Below are 25856 nucleotides of genomic sequence, written 5' to 3'. Positions count from 1 at the left end.
GCTTGAACTTGCGTCGCTGTGGCCACCGCCGGTGTAGCGCCGTTGTCCCGCTCTGTTGTGCCGCCATGAATGCCGCCACCATGCTTAGCTCCGACGATAGGCTCGGTCAAGTAGGTTAATAGGTCCAGGAGGTCGTGGGGGTCATGATGTGTAGATGCCATCGCCGGTGAAGCTCGTTGTCGATGAGCCGTGGCCGGGCAGTATCAAGCAGCGTCGCTGCCCTGTTCTGTGTCACTGACGCATGGGGTCCCCTGTCAGGTGGGTCCCGCCTGTCATAGACTAAAGAGTATTAGGATAGCTCATTTAATCCCTAATTTCATGCGGTTTTGTCAATTTTATATCTCTAGTTGTGTAGATCCAAATTTGGTGATTCAAATTTTGTTAGGATCTTGGTGAAGTGTAGTCTTTAGGAAAAATATGATATCAGCATATGCAGTAGAGTTTTTGGAGGATTTAAATTAAAACTTGAAATGTGTTTTTGAATGTACGTAAACTTGTTTATTTTATATCTAGAGTTTCTGTGCTCCAAAAATTATGAAATTTTTGTGGTAAGCTATTCTTGGCAATTATAAGCTCTGATAAACATTTGAGGGTCAGTGCATGAGTAGATTTTTGGTTATAGATTTTCCTATTATGATTAGGTAATCCTTGTATGAATTTTTAAAAATTATTTATGAATCCAATATTCATGAAATTTGTTGGAGGTTGTCCAAGTAGCATATGAATGATAAGAAAAATATAAAATCAATTGCTTGACACTTTTCACTAGGGTTTTGTATTTTTGCTATTTTAAGCATTTCTGCCTTGTCATTTTTACATAGGATATTTTACTTGGTAGAATGGCTTGAAACTTTTACAGTAGTCTTTTGGTGGCATTAGTAAGGCACTGTAAATTTTTGAGAATTTATGATACACATTTAGTATATGTTTATTATTTAACCTAAGTATCTAAATAAAATAATAAAGGCATTTAAATAAATAGTTTGGTCTTTACCATTATGTTTTCTAGAGTGTATTTGGTATGCTTGAACTGTTGGTAGACTTTGTGTTGTAAAAAATTTGAATGCTTACATGAAGTAAAAGTATTGTTGCTTTATAATTTAAGTTGGGAGGGTTTTCAGACAGATTCTATGATTAGGTATGTTGTATAGTAAAAATGGTGTTTGCTATAAAAATGGTTAATAACAAAGTTGTAGATAACTTCTTCATGTATCTTGTGTTAAAATTTCAGGACCATAGGCCATAGGGTTTAGAAGTTATAGCTGTTTAAATTTAGTATTTCTGAATTGCTTGCTCTCTGGAATTTCTGGACAGGACTAGATTAATTATCTGTTTTGGTTAAGATACATTGTGAATTAGCTTTTGGTGATTAAATAAGAGTTGTAGAAAATTTTATAAGATTTTCAGAAAGTCTAAGATCACCACATTTGGATAAGTAGAACTTTAGTTATGAGTAAAACAAGTAGCTATTGTTTTGTAGTGTGGTACATGAACTGCTGAAGTGTTTGATTGAGTAATTAAGAAGAGATATGCACCTACTCAGTAAAACACGATACACTTGTTATTACTTCAGCACCATGATGTTAAGAATACATATAAAAATGCATTCATCACGTATCATCATATTATACTTGTCATGCATACATTCATAATACCTTATGCCATATTCATGCATCTAGGATTGGAGGAAGAAATAATGTTGCTGGAGTTCGACGAAGTAGAGGAAGAGGACCAGCAGGAGAATCTTCAAGCCGCAGCTCCCGAAGGCGAGGAGCAGAACCCAGAAGAGATTCCAGAGTGCCCTGATTACCGCCCCATGTCCTTTCTGAAAGGCAAACCCCAAAGCATTCTAAGTCTCCTAATATTTTACAAAATATTACTTAAGTTCTTATGATTGATGCATTAGGTTATAAGAGTTGAATGGAACCACTTGATGCATATAAATTCCTTGTCCAGATATATACACCGTTAACCCTGTGTAGGTCTAGGATCGAATATATGCTTAGCCATGCTTAGACCGGTAGAAGTCAGGTGATTTCCTATCACCTATGAGATATAGGTGGATACCGGAGCATGGTTAGCTATATTTGCTATCGTGGAACAGAACCATGGGGTAAAAGAAAATCAAGGTCGGGCGGAGTCTATGTGTAGGTTGACTCATGTGATTCCATCTGTGCCGATTAAGGACCGTACCGTTGTTGGCGCTTCTGTACGAGATTGAACGCATGCTTATTACTTAGCTGGCTGGATAACTCCTTCCGACCGTGAAGCCGAGTAGCTCAACTCAGGCTGGGTCCCGTTCTATTGTGTGCTCCTTGCAGGGAGCCAGACTGAGCCCAAGGACAAGCTAGGTCTAAACATCCTGGCATTTGGTGTCCCCGACTGTGCGGCGCGGTATGAACCCATGAAATGTGGACCTGAGTTGTACTAAAGGTGACCTAAGGCGACTAATGATCTGGTCTGCCTAGGTTTGTGTTAGAAATAAATTCCTAGCTGGTTGAAATCGATTCGAATCGCCGTCTCTCCCGAATAGTGAGAAACTTGGCTAGTCCCAACATTATAGTAACTGTGTTATGAAACATGACGGTTTGAATTAATATGAAATCACAATACCTGCTATGGTTACTATTGTATACTTTTGAAATGATATACCACATGTTTGACACAGGTTAGTTGCTAATTTAGAGATGGATGTTATAATTAACTTGATAACAGAATCATAATTGTATAACTAAGTTAATCGCTTTATGCAAAACATTGTCAAGCTGTCTCCACTTATACAGCCTTGTATGATCCTTGGAGTCAGTTTATTTTTGGTTTATGACGGGTAAGTCTAGCTGAGTACCTTCTCGCACTCAGGGTTTATTTTCCATTGTTGCAGATGGCACTGTTTATCATGGTTATTGCAAGAGTTGATTCTATCCCGCTGTGGATGAGGAGTAAGCCTTGGGCAGGCTTCTTATTAAATCCTTCTACATGCTTTTGTGGATTGCGATCCTATCCTGGCACTGTATTAAACTATGTTGGCAAATGCTACTTCAAACTTAATTTGCTTCCGCTTTTATCTATCAAACTCGGTTTGTAATAACTTTGTTTCATACTCTAATGATGGAAATGTATCTGTGAACTTTATGTAATATGTGACATGTATGTTGAATCATGTACAATCTTGGTTGTTGTAAATCGTTTATCGTGACCCATCGTGGTACTCGACGGACTACCGGGTTTATATGGGTTCAAGTATGATAGTGCGATCCGCTTGCGGGCTGCCATTGTACTTGTACTCTTATAAATTGGTCGGTTCTGCGACAGCTGGCATCAGAGCAAGATTCAACGTTAATTGTCACATATGTATTTAAAACAAAAGTTTTTGTTTTCCAAAACCTTTTCTAGCAACTAATAGCTGTATAAATAGGTATTTTAAATCTAAAGTGTGCCAATGATCACTTTTCTTATGCCCAAATTAAGGACTATTAGGTGGCTATTTAAGTACTAACATGGGGATTTTTACTTCGTCGTCCATACGGCGTGCTATTGTATGGATGCCATTCACTTGAATGGTAATATATGGATCAAATGCCTCTGCGTCAAGGTAAGATGGTGAGTGGCATGACCTACAAGATGTGAGCGTGCGGTCGGGGAGAGTTAGCTTTGGTACGACTATGTATGCATGCTTGCATGTGTATGTGGTGCGTATTTAATTATGGGTATGAACTGTTATCGGGTAACTTTGATACGGAAGTATATGTATGGGTATACATATATGGAAGTATTTAACTTTACATTCTGCATATTTCATTATGGGTTTGGGCTGAAATGAAATTTTTATGCAGGTACACTAACAATGTAACATGTAGCTCGACTAGTTACACTATATATGAGAGAACGTATGTATGCCACCGTGTCTACCGTTAGAAACAATTTTTCCTAAGTTTGTGAGGACGTACTGGAACGAGCATGCATCATGATATTATCATTCAAAAAATTGCATTGTTCCTCCCCTTATAAATTTCTTACTCGGTTATATAACTCTTATCCATTATGGCCTTATCTCACACAAAGTTGTACATGTTGATGGTACAGATGGCAGCACCAGTTGGATGTGAGAATTTCCTAATGGTTTTCGGAATGCCTACCCTATTGTGGAGAGTTTTGCACTTTGCGGGGTATCATGAACCACCCCTTTATCATTGGATTGAAGAGTACTTAGAGGGACAACCTATGGTACGAGGTGCGGCTAACTATACCAGTCCACACACTAACCGCCCTTCTGGCAGGAGTGGAAGGCAGAATCGGAAGGGAAAACTCCTTGGGAGGCTGCCCAAGTTGTGGCCTTTGAGGTTTTGAGGCAAATCTGCCAGCAGCATGGAGATGCACTTACTGGCAGTGCAGCGAGTATGTTTCCTTGAGTGGATCCGTCCACCACAAATTGGGAACAACGTAACCAAAATGCATTGATCAGAGATTAGGATGAGCGAGCAAATAGCTCTAGTACCTCCATGAGTGCAATGTTTGCGGTGATGAAGATGTTTTGCGCACTGCTAGGACACCAGGGATTTCTGGCAGGAATCATACACCACTTGCATGGACAAACTCATGAGAGCTGAAGTCACGTAGCATAAGCTCAAGAAGTGTAGTGCGCAAACAAAAGAAAGACGCAAGTAAAGCCCGATAGGAATCTGACCAAGCCTATGCAGCTTTTGGCACTCTCCATGCCCAAATGGAACAAGTGGATCAGCAGCGAGCAGTAGCTCAAGAAGCTAGAGCGAATGATCAAGCAGTGCTTGCAGGACTATGAGAGTAGTTGGAGGCCACCCGTGCTGAGGTGTCCATAGCTAGACGTCAGCAGTGATGCAGTAGAAAACCTGTGTCGCTACAATAAGGATAGAGCGAGATAGGCACCTACAACATGAGTAACGCCTAGAACCATGCCGAAAGGGGCTTACGTCAGTAGCTTGCACAGGCTTAATTTCAAGTAATGAACCTTCAGCATGAAGTGCACTATTTGAACAACCAGCTAAACCCAATCCTAGATGGGGAAGAAGATGGTCCAAATATGGAAGGTGATGATGAGGATGAGGAAGAGGAAGAGGAAGAGGTGGAGCCTAAGGAAGGAGATGATCCTATCTCTGACCTCGATAGTGATCATGATGAGGATTAGATCGCTTAGTACTTAGTAGAAGTGCTTAATGTAGCATCATTGGTTATGTAATGGACCTATAGTTTGAATTTGGTGTTGATGAATTGAAACTATCATGTAATATTGTTATTTGCCATGACTATCGCACTGTTTGGTTAAACGCTAATGCAAATTCCAGTTGGTTTATCAGAGATCCTGATTTGAATATTAACGTGCTATGAGTCCGATAAGTGATCAAATTGGTGGTGACATGTTGCAGAGAATGAATTATTATACCTCTATTTTTATTGTATGAATATGAGATTGTCTCCTAGTAATTTTAGTTTGGCATGATTATAAATTCATCTGTAATCTTGTGGCATCAACCAATAATCGCTTATTGTTGCAACTTCGTAGATGACGCGCACCCGTGGAGGAGCTAGTAGCAGCCATGATGGCAATGGTGATGACTAACCACCACCACCACCACCACCGTCCGCTCAAGAATTCTTTGCCCAATTCTTGGGGAGCTAAAGGACAATGGAAGAAGCTTTGCACCTCATCAGCGTAGAACACTTGCTCGTGGCCACCCACAGCAATAAGGGCCCGAGCCAAATCAGCACAGTACATTCAAGGAATTTTTGGATACAAAGCCTCCTATCTTCAAGGTGGCAGAGGAACCACTATAGGCTGACGAGTGGCTCAACTACCTATTGAGCAGAAGTTTCATCTGCTAAGGGCCACCGAGCATCTGAAGGCTGAGTATGCTTCTCACCAGTTGCAAGGACCAGCAGGGATCTGGTGGACACATTTCTTGTCCTCTCTACCTGCTAATGCGCGAGTAATATGGGAGCAGTTCAAGTTGGCTTTTCGAGGGACATCATATTCCCCTAGGCCTAATGCGCATGAAAGCAGCTGAATTTATGAGGCTCACTCAAGGGACAAAGACCCTCATAGAATATATGCACGCATTAAACAACCTATCTAGGTATGCTCTAGGCTTTGTGGATACCGAGGAGAAGAAGATAGAGAGCTTCAAGCAGGGTCTGGGCACCAAATTGATGAAGACAATGGCCAATTCCAAGTGCACCACTTACAACAAGTTTATTAGTGATGCTTTGACCTAGGAAAACCATAATAACATGCATGTGGCCGCTAAGGGTTGCAAGAGGGCATTTGAGGCAGGTGCCTCTGGATCTTCACAGTCTAGAGCTCCTATCACAGCTAGGCCACAATTCCGTCCACCTGCACCCAAGTTTAGGCCTCCACCACCTAAAGCTCAGAACAACAGGCCTTAGAAAGCATTCTGTAAGGCATTCACTATTGCCTTACCAAAAGGAAATGGCAGTCAGGGGAGCTCCACAGGACTTAGGAGTAATCAACCCTATTTTAACTACAATCAAGTGGGGCATTGGGCTAAGGAATGCCCCCACCCAAAGAAGAATGGCAACCAGAATCAGAACAATCAGAGGCAGGCGAACTCAAGGGCACGTCTGGGATACGTGCATTATACAGCTATTGAAGAAGTGCCCGCAGGAGAAGTTATCACAGCTAGTATGTTTCTTGTCAATAAGCATCCCACTGTTGTTTTATTTGATTCAGGAGCTTCTCATTCATTTATGAGTCAAGCATTTGCATCTAGACATGATCAGGAAATAATTGAAGTAAGCAAGGGGGGTTATAATATAAGTTCAGCAGGGGCTACTATTTCTACAAATAAGATAGTAAAAAATGTGCTCATCTCTATACAAGGGAGGGAGTATACAATGGATTTGATAATATTGCCTGGGTTATCAATAAGTGTAATCTTAGGCATGAATTGGATGAAGGATTATGGTGTTCTCATTGATACTAGCACTCGTACTGTTATGTTGAGAGAACCCAAGGGAGGGAATGCTTTTCTAGTACCACTCTCCTGAAATTTTGAACTCCTAACATTTAGCTTGTGCTATCCAAACCACTACCCTTTGTGATATCCCCGTGGTTTGTGAGTTTTCGGATGTATTTCTATAGGAATTACCAGGCTTATCCATCTGATAGGGATGTGGAATTTAAGATTGAGTTAGTGCTAGGTACGGCACCTATATCAAGAAGGCCATATAGGATGCCACCAAATGAGTTAGCCAAACTTAAGATTCAGTTATAGGATCTGTTGGACAAGGGTCTTATCCAACCTAGCTCATCTCCTATGGGCTGTCCAGCATTGTTTGTGAAAAAGAAGGATAAGTCACTGAGAATGTGTGTAGATTATAGACCACTCAATGCTGTAACTATCAAGAACAAATACCCGTTGCCTCACATCGACATCTTGTTTGATCAGTTGGCAAACACAAAGGTATTCTCCAAGATTGACTTGAGATCAGGCTATCATCAGATAAAGATTCAGGCCAGAGGACATACCTAAAACTACTTTCTCTACTAGGTACGACTTATATGAGTATTTGGATTATGTCTTTTGGACTAACTAATGCTCCTACCTACTTCATGTACCTGATGAATTTGGTATTCATGCCCGAGCTTGACAAGTTCATGGTCGTGTTTATCGATGATATATTGATTTATTTAGAAAATGAGTCAGATCATGAAGAGCATCTAAGGATTGTTCTATCCAGATTGAGGGAGCACAAGTTATATGCAAAGTTTAGTAAGTGTGAATTTTGGTTGAGCAAAGTACCTTTCTTAGGTCATATCTTATCAAGAGATGGAATCTCTATAGACCCATCAAAAGTACAAGAGGTCATGGATTGGAAGGCCCCGACTTCGGTTCATGAAGTTCGGAGTTTTCTAGGGTTAGTAGGATATTATCATTATTTCATTCCAGATTTCTCAAAGATAGCTAAGCCCATGACCAGATTACTTCAGAAAGATGAAAAGTACAAATAGACACCAGAATGTGAAGCAGCTTTTCACACTCTCAGAACTCTATTAACTACAGCGCCTGTCTTAGCACAACCCAACATTGAGAAGCCTTTCGATGTATTTTGCGATGCATCAGGTATATGTTTGGGGTGTGTGCTTATGCAAGAAGGAAGAGTTATTGCATATGCTTCTCAGCAATTGAGAAAGCATGAAGTCAACTACCCTACACATGATTTAGAACTTACAGCAGTTGTTCATGCATTAAAGATATGAAGACATTATTTGTTGGGCAATGTATGTCATATATATACTAACCACAAAAGTCTCAAGTATATCTTTACCCAACCAGAGCTGAACATGAGGCAAGCGAAGATGGTTAGAATTGATTAAGGACTACAATTTGGAAGTGCATTACCATCCAGGGGAAAGCCAATGTAGTAGCCGATGCACTGAGTCAAAAATCTCATTGTAATACTGTGGAAGCATTGTTAGAAGGATGGCTTCAATTTGTTACATCCTGTTGTACTACATAATGTCACGATCAGTTGTTCACTTGAGAGCAAAATCATAGAGCTGCAAGCAGATAGATGTAGGTATAAGTCACATCAAGAGAAAGATGCTAGAACAAGAAACCAAGCATTTCAGATTGGACGAAAAGAGGTGTGCTATGGTTTGAGGACTGATTCAGTGGTACCAAAAGACCGTGAGCTTAGAAATCAAATTTTAGATGAAGCTCATTCGTCCAAATTGTCTATCCATCCGGGTAGCAGTAAGATGTATCAACATTTGAAAACCTGTTTTTGGTGGACTAAGATGAAGAAAGAAATCAGCAGCCTATGTCGCTAGGTGCGACAACTGCAGCAGAGTAAAAGCTGTTCATATGAAATCTACCGAATTACTCTAGCCATTGTCCTATTCTAGGTTGGAAATGGGAAGAAATCAGTATGGACTTTATCACAGGCCTTCCAATAACACCGCAAGGTCACTGATTCGATATGGGTTATTGTAGATCGTCTCACCAAGTCAGCACATTTTATACCTATGAACACAAGGTATATAGTTGGGAAATACGCTGAGCTGTATGTTTGTCAGATTGTGAGACTACATAGGAGTACCCAGGACTATAATCTCAGATCAGGGACCACAGTTCATAGCTAGTTTCTGAGAGCACTTACACCAGGCTTTGGGAACCAAGCTAATCAGAAGTTTAGGCATACCATCCGCAAACTTTAGGACAGACAGAGCGAGTGAACCAAATCTTAGAAGATTTGCTGAGAGCTTGTGTTATATCTTCCAAATATTCATGGGAGAAATGGTTACCTTTAGCTAAGTTCTCCTATAACAATCAGTTATCAAGCAAGTATCAAGATAGGCTCCATTTGAAGCTTTGTACGACAGAAAATGTAGAACTCCGTTGAATTGGATTGAGCTCGATGAAAGGAGATACTTTGGTATTGACTTTGTCAATGAAGCTAAAGAGCAAGTGCGTGTTATCCAACAGCATATGAAGGCAGCTCAATCGAGACAAAAGAGTTATGCTGAATAAAAGAATGAAGACCACTGACTTTTGAAGTGGGTGACTATGTATACTTGAAAGTATCACCCATGAAAGGAGTGAAGAGGTTTGGAATGAAAAAGAAGCTTTCGCCTAGATATGTAGGGCCATACAAGATTCTAGGAACGAAAGGGAAATGTTTTTTATAAGTTACAACTCCCACCGGAGATGAGTGCAATATTTGATGTCTTCCATGTTTCTCAGTTGAAGAAATGTCTTCGTGTACCTGAAGAAGCTATTGCACCCACCAATGTACAGCTTCAATCGGATTTGACCTATGAAGAAAAGCCAATCCGAGTGTTAGAAGAGATGGAAAGAGTAACATGGAGTAAGATCAGTTAAGTTCTATAAGGTGGTGTGGAACAATCACAGTGAACAAGATGCTACGTGGAAATGAGAGGATTATTTATGAGAGGTTTATCCCGCCTTTTTCCAAGAATGGTAGGTCTTACAAATCTCAGGACTGAGATTTTTATAAGGGGGAGGGGCTGTAACACCCTAGGTGTTAGCCTTGCATAAATTGACTTGCATAGCATGAGCATGAACATCAAGCATTCATATATAAGCATTTACACTTGAAACATTTGATTGAAACATATGCAACATTGCTTGTTATTTCATGTTTCCTTGTATATATGCATATGATCATGAGTGTATACATGTAATTGGTTGATATGAGGCACAAAAACATATTAGCAACACTTAGGTTAGCAAATGGAACATTGTTCATGAAGGTCACCTTTCAAGATCAAGCACTCAAGTGATGTTATGTGTTGATCGGGATAGCCCTATGTGTGACCAATGTATGAAATGATTGTGTGACCTTGTAAATAACTTAAACATGTTTAGAGTATCATTATGAACAACTATGGTATTCATGGTTAGGGGCAAATTGGTCACCAAGCCATAGTTTGAATGTATACCATCATTTGAATGTAGCATGTTTGACCAAGTTTGAACTATGTGCTAGAGACCTTGCATGGAGGTGGTCACTTAATCAAAGTTGTAGTATTTGGCAAGAGGAACAACTTTTATTTTTGGGTCATTGACTAGGTTTAGCTTCTAACATGCTTGAATTAGGCTCACAAAAATCAGCAAGTCAACATTTTCAACACTTAGCAAATTTTTTTCTAAGTCCTAAGAACTGACAGTGCTAACAAGCTCACTTTTGAGATGATTTTACTCACTAACTGTTGAGAATTAGCACTTGATTCTTTAAGATGAATTCTAGCTGGTACATTGAACTACAAGTTTGGTTTAGATCATTGGCACTAATTACTCATGGTTTACAAGATCGAGCGCTGTCAAAACCTGCTGTAAGGCCGAAAGCGTGATCACTAAACCGACTGAATCAACCGATTCAGTGGTCGACCGGTGTAGAATAGGGCTGCCACGTCGAGGAGGCGAACACCGTGCGTCGTCGGTGCCCTGCCCTATGTGGCCAAGCCAGGCCAAAGCACTCCTTATCACCCCCTACCCTCGCCCGCTCAAGCCCCGCGCACCCATTTTGTTTTTCTGTCCCTCCGTCGCCATAGTGCTCGCCTGCAGCAGCCGCCGCAGGACCGAGCGCTCGCCACCGTCGCCATTGCCGGTGCCAACTCGCCCTCGCCGCTTCTCCACCACCACAACCACTCCACTTCCATCCCCAAGCCTCACCGCATCCAGCCCATGCTCGCTGACCACGCTCGATAAGCCTCCATGCCACGCTTGACCTCGCCGGAGCATCACTGCACCACGCCCGTCACCGTGGCTGGAGCGCCACCGTCCATCTTTCCATGCGTTATCTTGTGCGTTGAGTTCATATTGGGTAGTAGATGCTCGTCCGAGCTTGAACTTACTGTCGTCGTGGCCACTGCCGGTGTAGCGCCGTTGTCCGGCTCCACAGTGCCGCCATGAATGCTGCCACCATGCTTAGCTCCGACAATAGGCTCGGTCAAGTAGGTCAATAGGTCCGGGAGGTCGTGGGGGTCATGATGTGTAGATGCCATCGCCGGTGAAGCTCGCAGTCGACTGAGTCCGTGGCCACGCAGTATCAAGCAGCGCCGCTGCCCTGTTCTGTGTCACTGACGCGTGGGGTCCCCTGTCAGGCGGGTCCCGCCAGTCATCGACTGAAGAGTATTAGGATAGCTCATTTAATCCCTTATTTCATGCAGGTTTGTAAATTTTATATCTCTAGTTGTGTAGATCCAAATTTGGTGATTCAAATTTTGTTAGGATCTTGGTGAAGTGTAGTCTTTAGGAAAAATATGATATCAGCATATGTAGTAGAGTTTTTGGAGGATTTAAATTGAAACTTGAAATGTGTTTTTGAATGTATGTAAACTTGTTTATTTTATATCTAGAGTTCCTGTGCTCCAAAAATTATGAAATTTTTGTGGTAAGCTATTCTTAGCAATTATAAGCTCTGGTAAAAATTTGAGGGTCAGTGCATGAGTAGATTTTTAGTTATAGATTTTCCTTTTATGATTAGGTAATCCTTGTATGAATTTTTAAAAATTATTTATGAATCCAATATTCATGAAATTTGTTGGAGGATTGTCCTAGTACCATATGGATGATAAAAAAATATAAAATTTGTTTCTTGACACTTTTCACTAGGGTTTTCTATTTTTGCTATTTTAAGCCTTTCTGCCTTGTCATTTTTACATAGGATATTTTACTTGGTAGAATGGCATGAAACTTTTACAGTAGTCTTTTGGTAGCATTAGTAAGGCACTGTAAATGTTTGAGCAATTTATGATACACATTTAGTATATGTTTATTATTCAACCTAAGTATCTAAATAAAATAATAAAGGCATTTAAATAAATAGTTTGGGCTTTACCATTATATTTTCTGGAGTGTATTTGGTATGCTTGAACTGTTGGTAGACTTTGTGTTGTTAAAAATTTGAATGCTTACATGAAGTAAAAGTATTGTTGCTTTATAATTCAAGTTGGGAGGGTTTTCGGACTAGATTATGTGATTAGGTATTTTGCATAGTAAAAATGGTGTTTGCTGTAAAAATAGGTTAATAACAAAGTTGTAGATAACTTCTTCATGTATCTTGTGTTAAAATTTCAGGACCATAGGCCATAGGGTTTAGAAGTTATAGCTATTTAAAGTTAGTATTTCCGAATTGCTTGCTCTCTAGAATTTCTAGACAGCACTAGATTAATTAGTCTGTTTTGGTTAAGATACATTGTGAATTAGCTTTTGGTGATTAAATAAGAGTTGTATACAATTTTATAAGCTTTCATAAAGTCCAAGATCACCACATTTGGATAAGTAGAACTTCAGTTATGAGTAAAACAAGTAGCTGTTATTTTGTATGGTACATGAACTGCTGAAGTGTTTAATTGAGTAATTAAGAAGAGATATGCACATACTCAGTAAAACACTGATACACTTGTTATTACTTCAGCACCATGATGTTAAGAATACATACAAAAATGCATTCATCACGTATCATCATATTATACTTGTCATGCATACATTCGCAATACCTTATGCTATATTCATGCATCTAGGATCAGAGGAAGAAAATAACGTTGCTGGAGTTCGACGAAGTAGAGGAAGGGGACCAGCTAGAAGAATCCTTAAGCCGCAGCTCCCGAAGGCGAGGAGCATAACCCAGAAGAGCTTCTGGAGTGCCATGATCACCGCCCCATGTCCTTTCTGAAAGACAAGCCCCGGAGTATTCTAAGTCTCCTAGTATTTTACAAAATATTACTCAAGTTCTTATGATTGATGCATTAGGTTATAAGAGTTGAATGGAACCACTTGATGCATATAAATTCCTTATCCAGATATATACACTGTTAACCCTGTGTAGGTCCAGGAACGAATATATGCTTAGCCATGCTTAGACCGGTAGAAGTCGGGTGATTTCCTATCACCTACGAGATATAGGTGGATACCGGAGCATGGTTGGCTATATTTGCTATCGTGGAATAGAACCATGGGGTAAAAGAAAATCAAGGCCGAGCAGAGTCTATGTGTAGGTTGACTCATGTGATTCCGTCTGTGCCGATTAAGGACCATACCGTTGTTGGCGCTTCTAACAAGATTGAACGCATGCCTATTACTTAGCTGGCCGAATAACTCATTCCGATCGCGAAGCCGAGTAGCGCAACTCAGGCCGGGTCCTGTTCTGTTGTGTGCTCCTTGTAGGGAGCCAGACTGAGCCCAAGGACAGGCTAGGCCTGAACGTCCTGGCATTTGGTGTCCCCGACTGTGCGGCGCGGTATGAACCCACGAAATGTGGACCTGAGTTGTACTAAAGGTAACCTAAGGCGACTAATGATCTGGTCTGCCTAGGGTTTGTGTTAGGAATAAATTCCCAGCTGGTTGAAATCGATTCAAATTGCCGTCTCTCCCGGATAATGAGAAACTTAGCTAGTCCCAACATCGTAGTAACTGTGTTGTGGAACATGACGGTTTGAATTAATATGAAATTACAATACCTGCTATGGTTACTATTGTATGCTTTTGAAATGATATACCACATGTTTGACACAGGTTAGTTGCTAATTTAGAGATGGATGTTATAATTAACTTGATAACGGAATCATAATTGTATAACTAAGTTAATCGCTTTTATGCAAAACATTGTCAAGCTATCTCCACTTATACAGCCTTGTATGATCCTTGGAGTCAGTTTATTTTTGGTTTATGACGGGTAAGTCTAGCTGAGTACCTTCTCGCACTCAGGGTTTTATTTTCCATTGTTGCAGATGGCACTGTTTATCATGGTTATTGCAAGAGTTGATTCTATCCCGCTGTGGATGAGGAGTAAGCCTTGGGCAGGCTTCTTATTAAATCCTTCTACATGCTTTTGTGGATTGCGATCCTATCCTGGCACTGTATTAAACTATGTTGGCAAATGCTACTTCAAACTTAATTTGCTTCCGCTTTTATCTATCAAACTCGGTTTGTAATAACTTTGTTTCATACTCTGATGATGGAAATGTATCTGTGAACTTTATGTAATATGTGACATGTATGTTGAATCATGTACGATCTTGGTTGTTGTAAATCGTTTATTGAGACCCGTCGTGGTACTCGACGGACTACCGGGTTTATATGGGTTCAAGTATGACAGTGCGACCGCTTGTGGGCTGCCATTGTACTTGTACTCTTATAAATTGGTCGGTTCTGCGACAATGATGCCGAAGTCGATGGCGAAGCACCTCACTAAAATGTTGGTGACAGCGGCGTTGATAACGCTGAAGTCGAGATGCCCCTTGCGGAAATGTTGGGCGAAGGTGGTGTCGCTTTTTTCCAGCATTCATAAGGCGTGATGGAGATGCCATTGGAGTGATGGCCAGTTACGAGTGGACATGTGTAAGTGCAATCAAGTCCTAATTATGGGTTTTGCTGATGATGTCCACATAATTAGGGAACTAATAAGATTTATCGAGTTAACAGGCATGTAAAATGTTTATAAGGATGTCACTTGCAATGGTGGAGCCCCTAATTACAAAAAGGACGTGGTGTTGGACTCAACAACGTTTAAATTCTTTTATATTTTGAACTTGAGTATAGGAAAAACCGCACTATAAAGGAGGACACAACGTACAAGCTTCAATGTGTAACCAAGTGCTTATATACCCACTAATAAAATCTTCAAACCAAGCCAAGTTAGCCTATGCCTAATTCTTCCTACCTTTACTGTTCTGGCTGGCGTGGCACTGCTGCACATTTCGCGGTACTGCCACAACTTATCCGTCTGCTAGGAAGGGAGGGGGGGGGGGGGGGTATTTATACCCTTTCTTCTTCCTCCCCAAAAGCTATCTCGACCAGACCATGTGTGGTATGTAATATGTTGCATGCTTACCATAATTTGATAAGTTCTTTTTTTTTGTCTTTGCTCAAATAGGTGTATATGGTATTATGCCAACTAATCTCTACCTATGTGCATTCATATACCTGAATATTTTCAGACCTATGATGCTCTAGGGATCTGACTGACATTGTTTTACTTGACTCAATAGATTTCATGCTTTACCATAATGTGCTTTCCTAAATAAGATGAATTCAATTTAGACAACTTATTTAGGAAACCACCATATCTTAATGATTTGCCTTGATTAGAGGATGCTCAATGAACAGTACATGTAACGCAATAGTTATTTACTTATTTTAGTTACCAAATCACCCCAGCCCCTATTCCATGCAGAGAATATTGTACCCACGAAGTCCTAGGCCTTGGGAACTGGTAAACTCAATGCGGAGTGCCCAACGTCGTCAACGGGCAATAGCTTATGAGGTCCATCAAATCTGCAGGGGAGTTTCTTCTATTTGTTGACAAATGCCCTGAGGAGTGAGCATATTTGATGGTAACTACTTTATCCTCTTTCAAACATCTAACTAATTGTTGTCATTTATTTGTGATAGTCTAATTATGTATGGATTTCTGTGCCACTTACATGCTCACGAAAATTGCCACTTCAGGATCGAGGGCATGCAATGTATGCAAATTTTGAGCTTCCTCATGTTGGTGCTTTGCGTGTCATAAGAGAATTGTAACTTTAGCTTCATTTTCTGCTTATTGTGTTGACATATTCACGCACCACCTTCACAACTGTGTTCAACAACTCCCTCTAATGCATGGTGTGGTCCAACCCTAGTGAAAGTGCTAGCAAAAAGACCAGGGCATCAGGGTAATAGAACCATCCAAATTCACTGCCCCCCATGTTATCTATGCGAGGCAACATTTATTTCTTATTTCCATATTCATGGCATTCCCTGCTTGATCTACCATTTGAAAAATTACTTCTACATCCGATGCAGATTAACATATACATTGTTGATGCAAAGATCAAAAGCGTTGTCGCTCGCCTGCCATTGATCCTCTGATACCAGGAGGGGACAAACAAAAACATACTATCATGACGTTTAGGGGCGGATGCGGGCCTAGGGCTGTAGCCCCAAGTGCAACCTAATTTCTTTTAGGAGTAAGTCTTGAGAATAGCTCATCAAATCTCCTCCGACGGTCCAACTCGTAACCCCTTCTGCTAAGCTGAAGCCTAGCCTAAAACAAAATCCCTCTCTACCTCATATGCTTACGACATTAATTAGTTGGTCTCCAAATGTGGTAGTTGGAATCCTCTTATTGAATAAATGGTGAATTAAATGGTTGTTTAGCTTGTTTAATCACATTTAGCTCGATTCTATTTAGATTATTTAGTTGGTCTCCAAATGTGGTAGTTGGAATCCTCTTTATTGAATAAATGGTGAATTAAATGGTTGTTTAGCTTGTTTAATCATATTTAGCTTGATTCTATTTAGATTATTTAGACAGTTGTTAACAGTTTAAACGGTCCAACTATTTAAGTCACCATTTAGGACCTAAACAACACAGATTGTCTTCGCTACTATAGTTTAATCGGGCTAAATAGCTGCTTAGGCAAATAATGATTCTTTGTTATATCTATTAGTTACTGGTACCATCAATACCATACCATAAAGTATGCACCTATGCATGGAGATCCGGTTATCTATTTTGGTGACAGGGATGCTTATGAGTAAACATTCGACCGGTCTTTGTGATGAAAGGGTCTGTTTTGACAAGGTCGTTTTTACCACGGGATTTATTAGGCTACCAATAAAATCGGATGTAAATTAAGTTTTAGCACCACTCCCATTGGGGTCAGTTCAGTACGGTAGTATTAGCTACATGAGTGCTATCGATTTACACTACTAAACATCACTTAGCACTACACAAGTGACTATTTATCTAATCTGTCGAATAAAGTTGACATCACAACCATCTTAACACTCGGGTAAGTGTAAACCTTCAATTCATCTGATGCCTGCTGACAAGAGGTGTTTAAGGTAGGAAGCCTCCCCCAGGCATGCTGCCCGGCCCCTGTGGCGTAATCTTCCCTTGCATCATCTGCACTGCCCGATTGTGCCCCTGCATGAACTGCTGCCCCATTCCTGTACCCACCATCTGGGGTTGCTGCTGCTGTTGAGGCTGCATTTGCTGCATCTGTTGCTGCTGATGTTGCATTTGCTGCATCTGCTGCTGTTGATGCTGCATTTGCTGCATCTGCTGCTGTTGCTGCAGCTGCTGCATTTGCTGCATCTGCTGCTGTTGCTGCATTGGCTGCATCTGCTGCTGTTGCTGCATCTGTTGCTGCTGCTGGTGCTGCATTGGCTGCATCTGCTGCTGCTGTGGCTGCTGGTGTTGCATCGGCTGCATCTGCGTTGGCTGCTGCTGCATCGGTTGCATCTGTGTTGGCTGCTGCTGCATCGGTTGCATCTGCGGCTGCTGCTGTTGCTGAAGTTGCATCTGCGGCTGCTGAAGTGGGAGGCCTTGCTGCTGCATATGCATGTGTTGTTGTTGCAGCTGCTGCTGCTGTAACTGTTGTTGCTGTTGAAGTTGCTGTTGTTGTAGCTGCTGCTGCTGCTGCATTGGTGTCTGCTGAGTTGGGACCTGCGGTTTGAACACCACCATGTCCTGGGAAAAAAAGGCCATTTAGTAAATACAGATAATTATGCAGAACATTAATTTATTCAACTACAATCAAGATTACCCCAGGGAAGAGCATGCCAATCAAACGACCTGCTTTGTCAGACATTGACAGCAGCAGAGTTTGCGATGGTAACTGTATCACAGCACACTGAAACGAGGACCAATTATTGGATATTAGAACTGTATAAAGTAACTGTCAGAAAACTAAGTGTATGAGCCGACAGTAGATGAACCACAGCCAAATAACAAAGTTACTAAAAAAATTAGAACCAGGCACCGACCAGCTTCTTCTCTTGTAGTTGTCCAAGAAACCCGTGCTGATTTAAAGTCCGAAAAACTAGAAAGTCTGCCTTGCCAACATATTGTCTGCAGAATGACCAAGTAATATGTTTCACAGCACATTACAACAAAATGATGCAACAAGTTGACATTGAAAAGAATTGAGTTGAGAAACAAACTTGTTGTTCATATGCTCCTGGGCTATGAGGCGAACAATCTGCATAGTTTCTGGCCAGTCCGATGCAAGTCTGCATACACAAAGTACGGATTTCAATTTCCTACCAAGTCTGGACACACAATTCGAAAGTACCCGAAAAGGGTTCCATTCTTAATGTAGATTACTCTTTACATACACAAAAATGAAATATTCTAGTATAAGTCATTTCTTTTAAGACAAGGACAACAATAACATAACATCAATTAATGACAAGAAATACTTACATCAATCACAGTAATCAACAGAAAACACTGTATGAAATAGAGATTCAAGAAAAATATAAGGTTTATCGCAATAAATCAGACACTTACGTTTCAGACGCTGTTCCACTCCTATAACCCTGTCAGACATTGTTAAAGTGAGAAATGTCAAAAGGAAAAAGCAAAAGAGCTGCACAAGATTCCAGCTTTGAAGGTGATCACAAACCATGGCTGAAAATAGGCATTGGCGGCAATTGATGCAGTCTATTTTCTAATCTAAAGGGTTTAGATGCCCTTTACTTGAAGTTTAACAAAACATGATTACAAATTCAGGAGTTCATTCAAAACAAGCATAGAAGTGTTGTTCATACAGATGGGGAAAAAGATGGGGAAAAGATAACGCAAGATTTAGTTGAACAAGCATAGAAGTGTTGTTCATACAGATCTACAAAGAGCACAGAAGTGTCACCATATCTCAGGAACCATTCTTTCTGCTAGTAATGCTGCAGAACAAAAAAGCTACCAGAAACTATAATTTCTTACAAGATACTGCATCTTTGGGAGTTCGATAATGCAAACAGAGACTTACTTCGAGTTTACAAATAAATACAGGCTGTCCTTGCCTTTGGCCAGATAAAGTTCCCTGAAATACAGATAGATGGCAAACATCAGTTGTTGAAAATCTCTGTGGCCAACAAACAAGATTGTGTGCAACATAACTCCCAATTTTTGTACTCTACAATAACACAGCCGCAGCAGGACCTAAGGCCCCCTATTAGCAGTGTTATCAAGCCGTCCGATTAATCGCGATTAGCCTTCCTAGTTAGTATCCTGGACTCAACTATGGACTACAACACGATTAGGCCGATTAGTTTTCTAGTCGTCCGATTAGTTAGACGACTAGGGGGTGGACGACTGGAATTGCTGGCAACTTAGGACATGGGCTGCACGTAGGATGGCTTAGGCCACTTGGGCTCATGTTTTTCAGTCCAATTTGCAACCCTAAGTGCAGCCATCACCCTAGAGTTATCTTCATGCTTGATTTGTACTCTAGAACATATAGTATATTAGTATATATTCGGATGACTAGGGGACAAGTAGGACCGACTAGTCGCCTTGGTCGACGACTACTCGTGACTAGTCGCCTTGTTGGTCCCATGGCGACTAGGATCAACTAGACGACTCGATAACATTGCCTATTAGTCATCTGCTCTGTACTGTGCTTATCATTTATTGCAACAACTCATCTCTATGGTATACTGGGGAGTTGGGTTGCTGTCTATGTATAAATAAATGCTAAAGACGAGGAAACCTTTACCTCCCAAATTTTGACATACTTTGGTGGCGGCTGTTGGGCATTGGCATGCTGTGGAATAGGCATATTCATAGCAGGATTGTTATTCACACCTAAGGAATTGACTCCTGTCTGTGGGACCATCCCAGGTGTTGGCATCATCGCAGGAGCTGAAGAGATAGCTGTAGATCCAAGGCTACTCATCACATTTTGGTTTGCACCAATTCCACCTTGTCCTAATTGTGAATCAGCCACCAAGCCTCCTTGTGCCACAGGTTGCACTGATTGACCCATGCCCATACTGCTTTGGTTGTTAGTCAGAGAGGATGATACAGCAACATTTGAATTGCCTGATACAGTAGAAGTGTTTGAGCCAAAGGAACCAAGAGCTGTGCTCTGTACCATCTGTTGAGTACCAATAGGTTGTCCAGGTCCAGACATAGAGGAGATTACAGAGGGTGTTGATGTCATGCCGCTTGATATCATGTTTGACATGTGGACTTGTATTGGTGTTGCCCCCATGTTAGGAAGTCCCATCGAGGTAGCTCCTCCTCCTAAAGAAGTTGAGTTCATCAACCGAACCTGTGACAGATTGTTGAGGAGGCTGCCATGACCACCAGGCCGAACTGGCTGTTGAACAGGGTTTATTATAGGCTTGTGTTCTTGCACATTATCATTTGCCATATTTGCTTCTTGTGAAATAAGAGATGGTGATGAGGTTTGAAGTGCTGATATTCCTTGTGAAGCCACATTTGAAATAGGTGTTACATGTGAGAAAGCAGGTGCAGAAACTATCGGTGGCATGGTTGCTGGTTCCTGTAAAAATAAAAATTTTAAAGGTATTATTAGAATGAAAAAACAAACAGACAAATTCCAATAATAGTGCAGCTTACCACTTTAACAGTTGCGGTAGAAATGCCTCCAACAACTGGTTGACGGCCTGTCATTGCATTCACTAGAAATGTTCAAATGGAATTAGTCATCATGTCAAGGTAGGCAATAACATGGATATTGGATAAGCAGGCAAAAGCAGATTACAATATTAGATGAATCAACTTATCATAACAGCATTATTTAAAGAAGATTACAGACAACCTCTTGAAAGTGGGAAATGTGACTAACAAGTGTTCTATGGCACATAGCAACTTAGACTACTACAAATTTATTCCATGAACAAATGATGCAACCATTTAATAAAAAGAACTAACATACGGAAGTACTACATATCTATGCAGATACATTTAAGTTAATGCGTGTAAGCCTCACAATATATCAATCGCACTGTTAATTATGACAAACTCTGGTTGATTTAAAGAAATGATAGAACATCTTGGAACTCTAAATAACACAAACAATTAGCTGTGGACAGCTAGCCAATTAAAACCTTAAGGGCACTTTTCATATTCAAATGGTATTTGAGCAAAACATTCATCCACACTGATAGGGGAACATATTGGCATCCACTGATACAAGCGACAAGAAATATATCGCACAACTTCTATGTTTAGTACATTCACTTTTGTAACCATAGGATAGAAAGTATTTCAATTTAGCAAACTTAAGGTAGAACATTTCAGTGCACAACAAGCAATCAAACCTCATCAGAGCCAAAAGTAATCCAAATATCTTATGTGTTCTCGCTAGTATAAAGCATCACAAGCACAATGTTTCACCCCACAAAGGTACACTTCACAAAAAAATGGATAATGGAACAGCATATGCAAATCCGTGCCTGCTATGAAATAGTTAGCCATCCCAAAAATACATTAGCCATTACTTTTTCTGTCATATGTTAGGCATGCAGACCAAAGGGGAATTTCCAGAATAAATTGACTTATTTAATTTTTCCTTAGTTAAATTGAAACTATTTGCTAAACCAATTCTCACTAAACTAGGTGTAAACACCTTAACCTCTTTTACAAAGTTTTCCCTACATCCCCATGAGCAGACATCACATCAACAACATTTTCTTTCTACAAAGGGCAGAACCAGGAACCGATCTTATAGAAAAACTGTGCCTAACAATAATATTTTCTCAACCTGAGGGGTTGGCATTTGAAGTTGGTCCTGGCATAGTCACTGCAGGTGCAGTGTCCATCTTCGTAATGGTTTGATTTGGGGCCAAGTTTCCATGTAAAGGACGACTTAGAGCAGTTCGCGCCTCCATGAAATTCTCAGATAGCAAAACAAGGAAGTGTGGATTTTTCGCATGGTCGACTGATGGATCAGCAGCTCGAGGGTTTCGCTTGCCCTGCATCAGAATGTGGAGCAAGTGTTATGCGCATGTTAATCATAATTGTTGAAGGAGTTACAAGGTTAATAATTTGTATCACATCACATAAGGTAAAAAGAATAATCAACGTCAACTAGGGAAATCAGTGATGGCGCAAGGTCATCACTTAACAATTTTAGCTAGTAATATACTAATGAATTTAATGCCACCTTTGCTTTAATATAGCTGTCACAAAAGCTTACAAAACTAATTGATCTCATTTTTTATTTTGCCACAATATTTGTGCTATAGATATGGGCATATAACAAATGTTGCCAAAAACTAAAGTATTAACCACTCTTTGTTCCATGGCCATGAAGCAAAAGTGAGATGTCAGATTGAAAGTATAACACAAGAATCCATGCAGTCAAAAGTTCCTAAAGTTTGACCATCAATAGAATAATGAAAGAACTAAAAGAAGCACAGATAAGGAATAGAAGAAGGTTCATGCCTAATACAAGTGATAACATTACCGCATTGTATATCGCCTTTAATGTTGGAAGCTGTTTTGGAGATATCACCGACAGTGAGACAGAGCACTGCATCCAAAATACGAAATAGAATCAACCAAATGCTACAGACGTTGTATTGAGACACAGGAAAACAATAACAAGCTATGGCAGAATTTATGCTAGCACCTGAGCAAATGACTTTGCAACGGTCTCAGCATCAGCAATAGAAGGTTCTTTTGCTGTCTCAATGTTCTCTTTGTGATCAGTACTTTGAGTAGGAAGACAATATACAGGTGTCGGCAAAGGATAAGGATTACTTGCAGCGACAAGTATGCAATGCTTTTGCGCTTCATGGTTTTGATGACTTTGGGTTGTATTAGGACTGCCTTGAAGTATCTAGTTGCACAAAAATTGACCGTCATGACAAACAATAAAAAATTGTGGACAACAGCTTACATTAGGCACAATAACTAGAAATGAAATAACCAATATTTTAATGTTCGAAGAAAATAAAGAGGAATGCCATGTCACCAAAGTTTTTTCAGCTCTTTTCCAACATGTAAGTTTCAACATCGCAAGCAAAATGGACTGATGCCCAAAAATGATGCAAGCAGACTAACACGCAGACCTTAATTATCATAATTATTTCACTGCATTCTTATATCTGGCAATTAGCAATTTACATAGGTTATTGGTAATAACTGATGATTACTGATGCATATACTCTATAGATTATAAGACAAAGAAAGGCAGAGCTTTTGATCAAGGTGTTTATACTAACTGGCCAGGATTCAAAATGATGTGAACACAATGTTCACACTTTCTCAGTCAAATCATAGCATGGGAAAATCACATTGTGGTCTATATTGGAATAAATATCATGTACATGCAGAATAATTTACCATCTATGAAAAGTAATAATTAAACAACAATATAAGAAAATATGTGGTGATATCTTCACCTGCAAGGATAGCTAGAAATAGATGTTTGCCACCAAGTGGAACTATAAAACATCGCTTTTCATAGAGAACTGGTTAACAACAAAACAAAACAATGGAATAGTAGGCAAAATGGTAAAACAAAGCATGATGTCGGCATCATGCTCTCATAACAACAAAATTGAAAATATGAAAAATGTTGAGATCTTGAAAGGTGAAACAAAATCTCCTGCAGTGGGTACGCCCTTTTTTTTATTAACTTGTCAATACCTTCAGTGCTTCTGCAAGACCTTCACAAGTAGAAGCTTCACTGAATCCCCCACCACTGAATGATATTCCAGATAACCATGATAGGAAAGCATCGGTATCTTTTGTCCATCCACTTCGCTGCACATCAAAAGCTGAATTGCAAAATGTTCACAAGTTACTTATTTTATAGAGTTCACATCAACTGACATGGTCATGGACATGAACAAATATAAAGGCATACCACTGTAGGGTCCATGGGTATGAAAAACAACTAATGCAAGCTCAGGCAGAGCCCCTGCAAGCTTCTGCACAAATGAAGAACGGGTTATACATTGACACCGGAATATCATGCACAAATTGAGAGCTCCGATAATAAATGAATCATTAGGACAGAATATTACCTGGCCTGGCAGTTCACTTGCACAAAAGCTCCTGCACATATTTTAATTTTCTCCATGAATCAGTCACTAAAAATTAAAATGGCGCATTTGCATAGCACAATTGCATGAAAAATGAATTATGAAGGTGGTATTGGACCTGTAGTTCAGACCATTGACAAAGATTGCTAGCATGCTAATCACATGATTTTCTTCAAAAACAAACAAATTTACAAATATACTTGTGTATACTGTTGTGATAAGACAGAAGATTGAAGCCATGATACAGAGCTACCTAAAAATCAACTTCGTACTGACTACCTCCTTGAGCACAGTTCCAAAAATTGGCAAGCTCATCCACAAGCTGCCAGTGGTAGGTCTTAACTGTCACTTACTCCCTTCGCCTGCCTGATCACCAATTAGGCAATTATATAGGAACTATATGCCCTTCCATCATACAAATCACTAACACTGAAGAGGTCCTTCGCTTCATCCCGGTGGGTAATACAAACCCAATCAGGAAACATCAAATAATCCAACCCAAGCTCCGAAAGCTTAAAATCGTTCTCTACTATATGTCAATAGGCATTCTCTCTTCCACCTCCATCAATCCAGCGATCGGGACGGTGAATAGCCTGGTCCTCCCTCTAAACCCTAGCGAAGAGGCAAGAAGAAATTTCACCAGAACAGCTAATCCCCTATCCAAGTTCCCATTCTCTCCCGCACTAACCGAAGACCAGGAACGGAATAGGAGAGAACAGGGGGCCAGGGTCGCGGACATACCGCACGATCTTCTCGACGTACTCCGCCACAATGGTGGACCAGTAGGGCCCCAGCGCCGCCGTCCCCTCGACTGCAACCACAAGCTGCCTATCCGCCGCCGCCATCCGCCTCGATCCACTCCGCGTGCTCCCGCTAGTCCCACCCGCGGCTTATCCGCGGCGATCCCACTCCGCGTGCTCCGGCTTGGCCTCACCCAAATCAATTTCTTCTTCTTCTCTCCCCCCTTCCTTTTCTTTTCCTTTCCGGGGACGGAGACGGAAACGGCGAGGAACGTCAGACAGAGACGAGGAAGACGGGTTGGATTTATAGAGGGCCCAAAGGCCCATCGGTCAAGTCCCGAAGAGGCCCATTGATATCAGTGACAGCTGGGACTGGGGCGTTTTCGGCGGAACGGCACTACTGCACCTACAGTGTCAACTGTTGAGAACCCACTGCCGCGTTAGTGATAGGCATATTTGGTTTACGACCAAAAGTTGTTAAGATAAAGATTTGGTAAGCAAAACATGATAAAAAAAAGATTATCGTAGATTTAGCAAACCAAATATGTGAGGTTGGCAATTTTAGTAGCAAGCTAAATATCAGCCAAAATCATGGCTCATCGAATCTTTGGCTTGGCATATTCCGGAAGCGAACCAAGCAGGCTCTAATTAATAATTAGAGTAACAATCCATAAATATTCTGGAGTGGTACCTAATTATTTGATTTTATTCAAGATTTAGCATTCCTTGTTTTTGTCAAGGGTTCATTTGCTTCATGAGATTAGAGGATATATTTGGATTTGGAATCAACAACTATTAGCTA

General features: G+C 40.6%; 1 protein-coding gene across 1 annotated transcript; it reads right to left on the bottom strand.

The window, feature by feature from the left end:
• Positions 1-17076: 17076 nt before the first annotated feature.
• On the bottom strand, positions 17077-25349 carry LOC136549744 (mediator of RNA polymerase II transcription subunit 25). Its single transcript, XM_066541148.1, has 15 exons — positions 25056-25349; positions 24297-24327; positions 24137-24200; positions 23917-24047; positions 22895-23104; positions 22730-22795; positions 22025-22235; positions 20878-20939; positions 20009-20800; positions 19280-19333; positions 18802-18830; positions 18453-18521; positions 18276-18360; positions 18056-18142; positions 17077-17979 (listed from the first exon to the last, which is right to left on the bottom strand). Exons 1-15 carry the CDS (start codon positions 25157-25159, stop codon positions 17347-17349), a joined length of 2628 nt encoding a protein of 875 aa, XP_066397245.1. The 5' UTR covers positions 25160-25349; the 3' UTR covers positions 17077-17346.
• Between the last annotated feature and the right edge of the window lie 507 nt (positions 25350-25856).

Source organism: Miscanthus floridulus, chromosome 4 (assembly GCF_019320115.1).
Source record: "Miscanthus floridulus cultivar M001 chromosome 4, ASM1932011v1, whole genome shotgun sequence".
Classification (NCBI taxonomy): Eukaryota; Viridiplantae; Streptophyta; class Magnoliopsida; order Poales; family Poaceae; genus Miscanthus; species Miscanthus floridulus.
This window is presented reverse-complemented; position numbering and strand designations above follow the sequence as displayed.

Excerpts from the sequence above, each read along its gene's own strand:
- LOC136549744 (XM_066541148.1), bottom strand. The coding sequence starts at position 25,159 with ATGGCGGCGGCGGATAGGCAGCTTGTGGTTGCAGTCGAGGGGACGGCG. Across the intron at positions 24,048-24,136 it reads TACCCATGGACCCTACAGTG|CTTTTGATGTGCAGCGAAGT; the intron begins GTATGCCTTTAT and ends TTTGCAATTCAG. Across the intron at positions 17,980-18,055 it reads TTGGCATGCTCTTCCCTGGG|GACATGGTGGTGTTCAAACC; the intron begins GTAATCTTGATT and ends TTTTTTTCCCAG.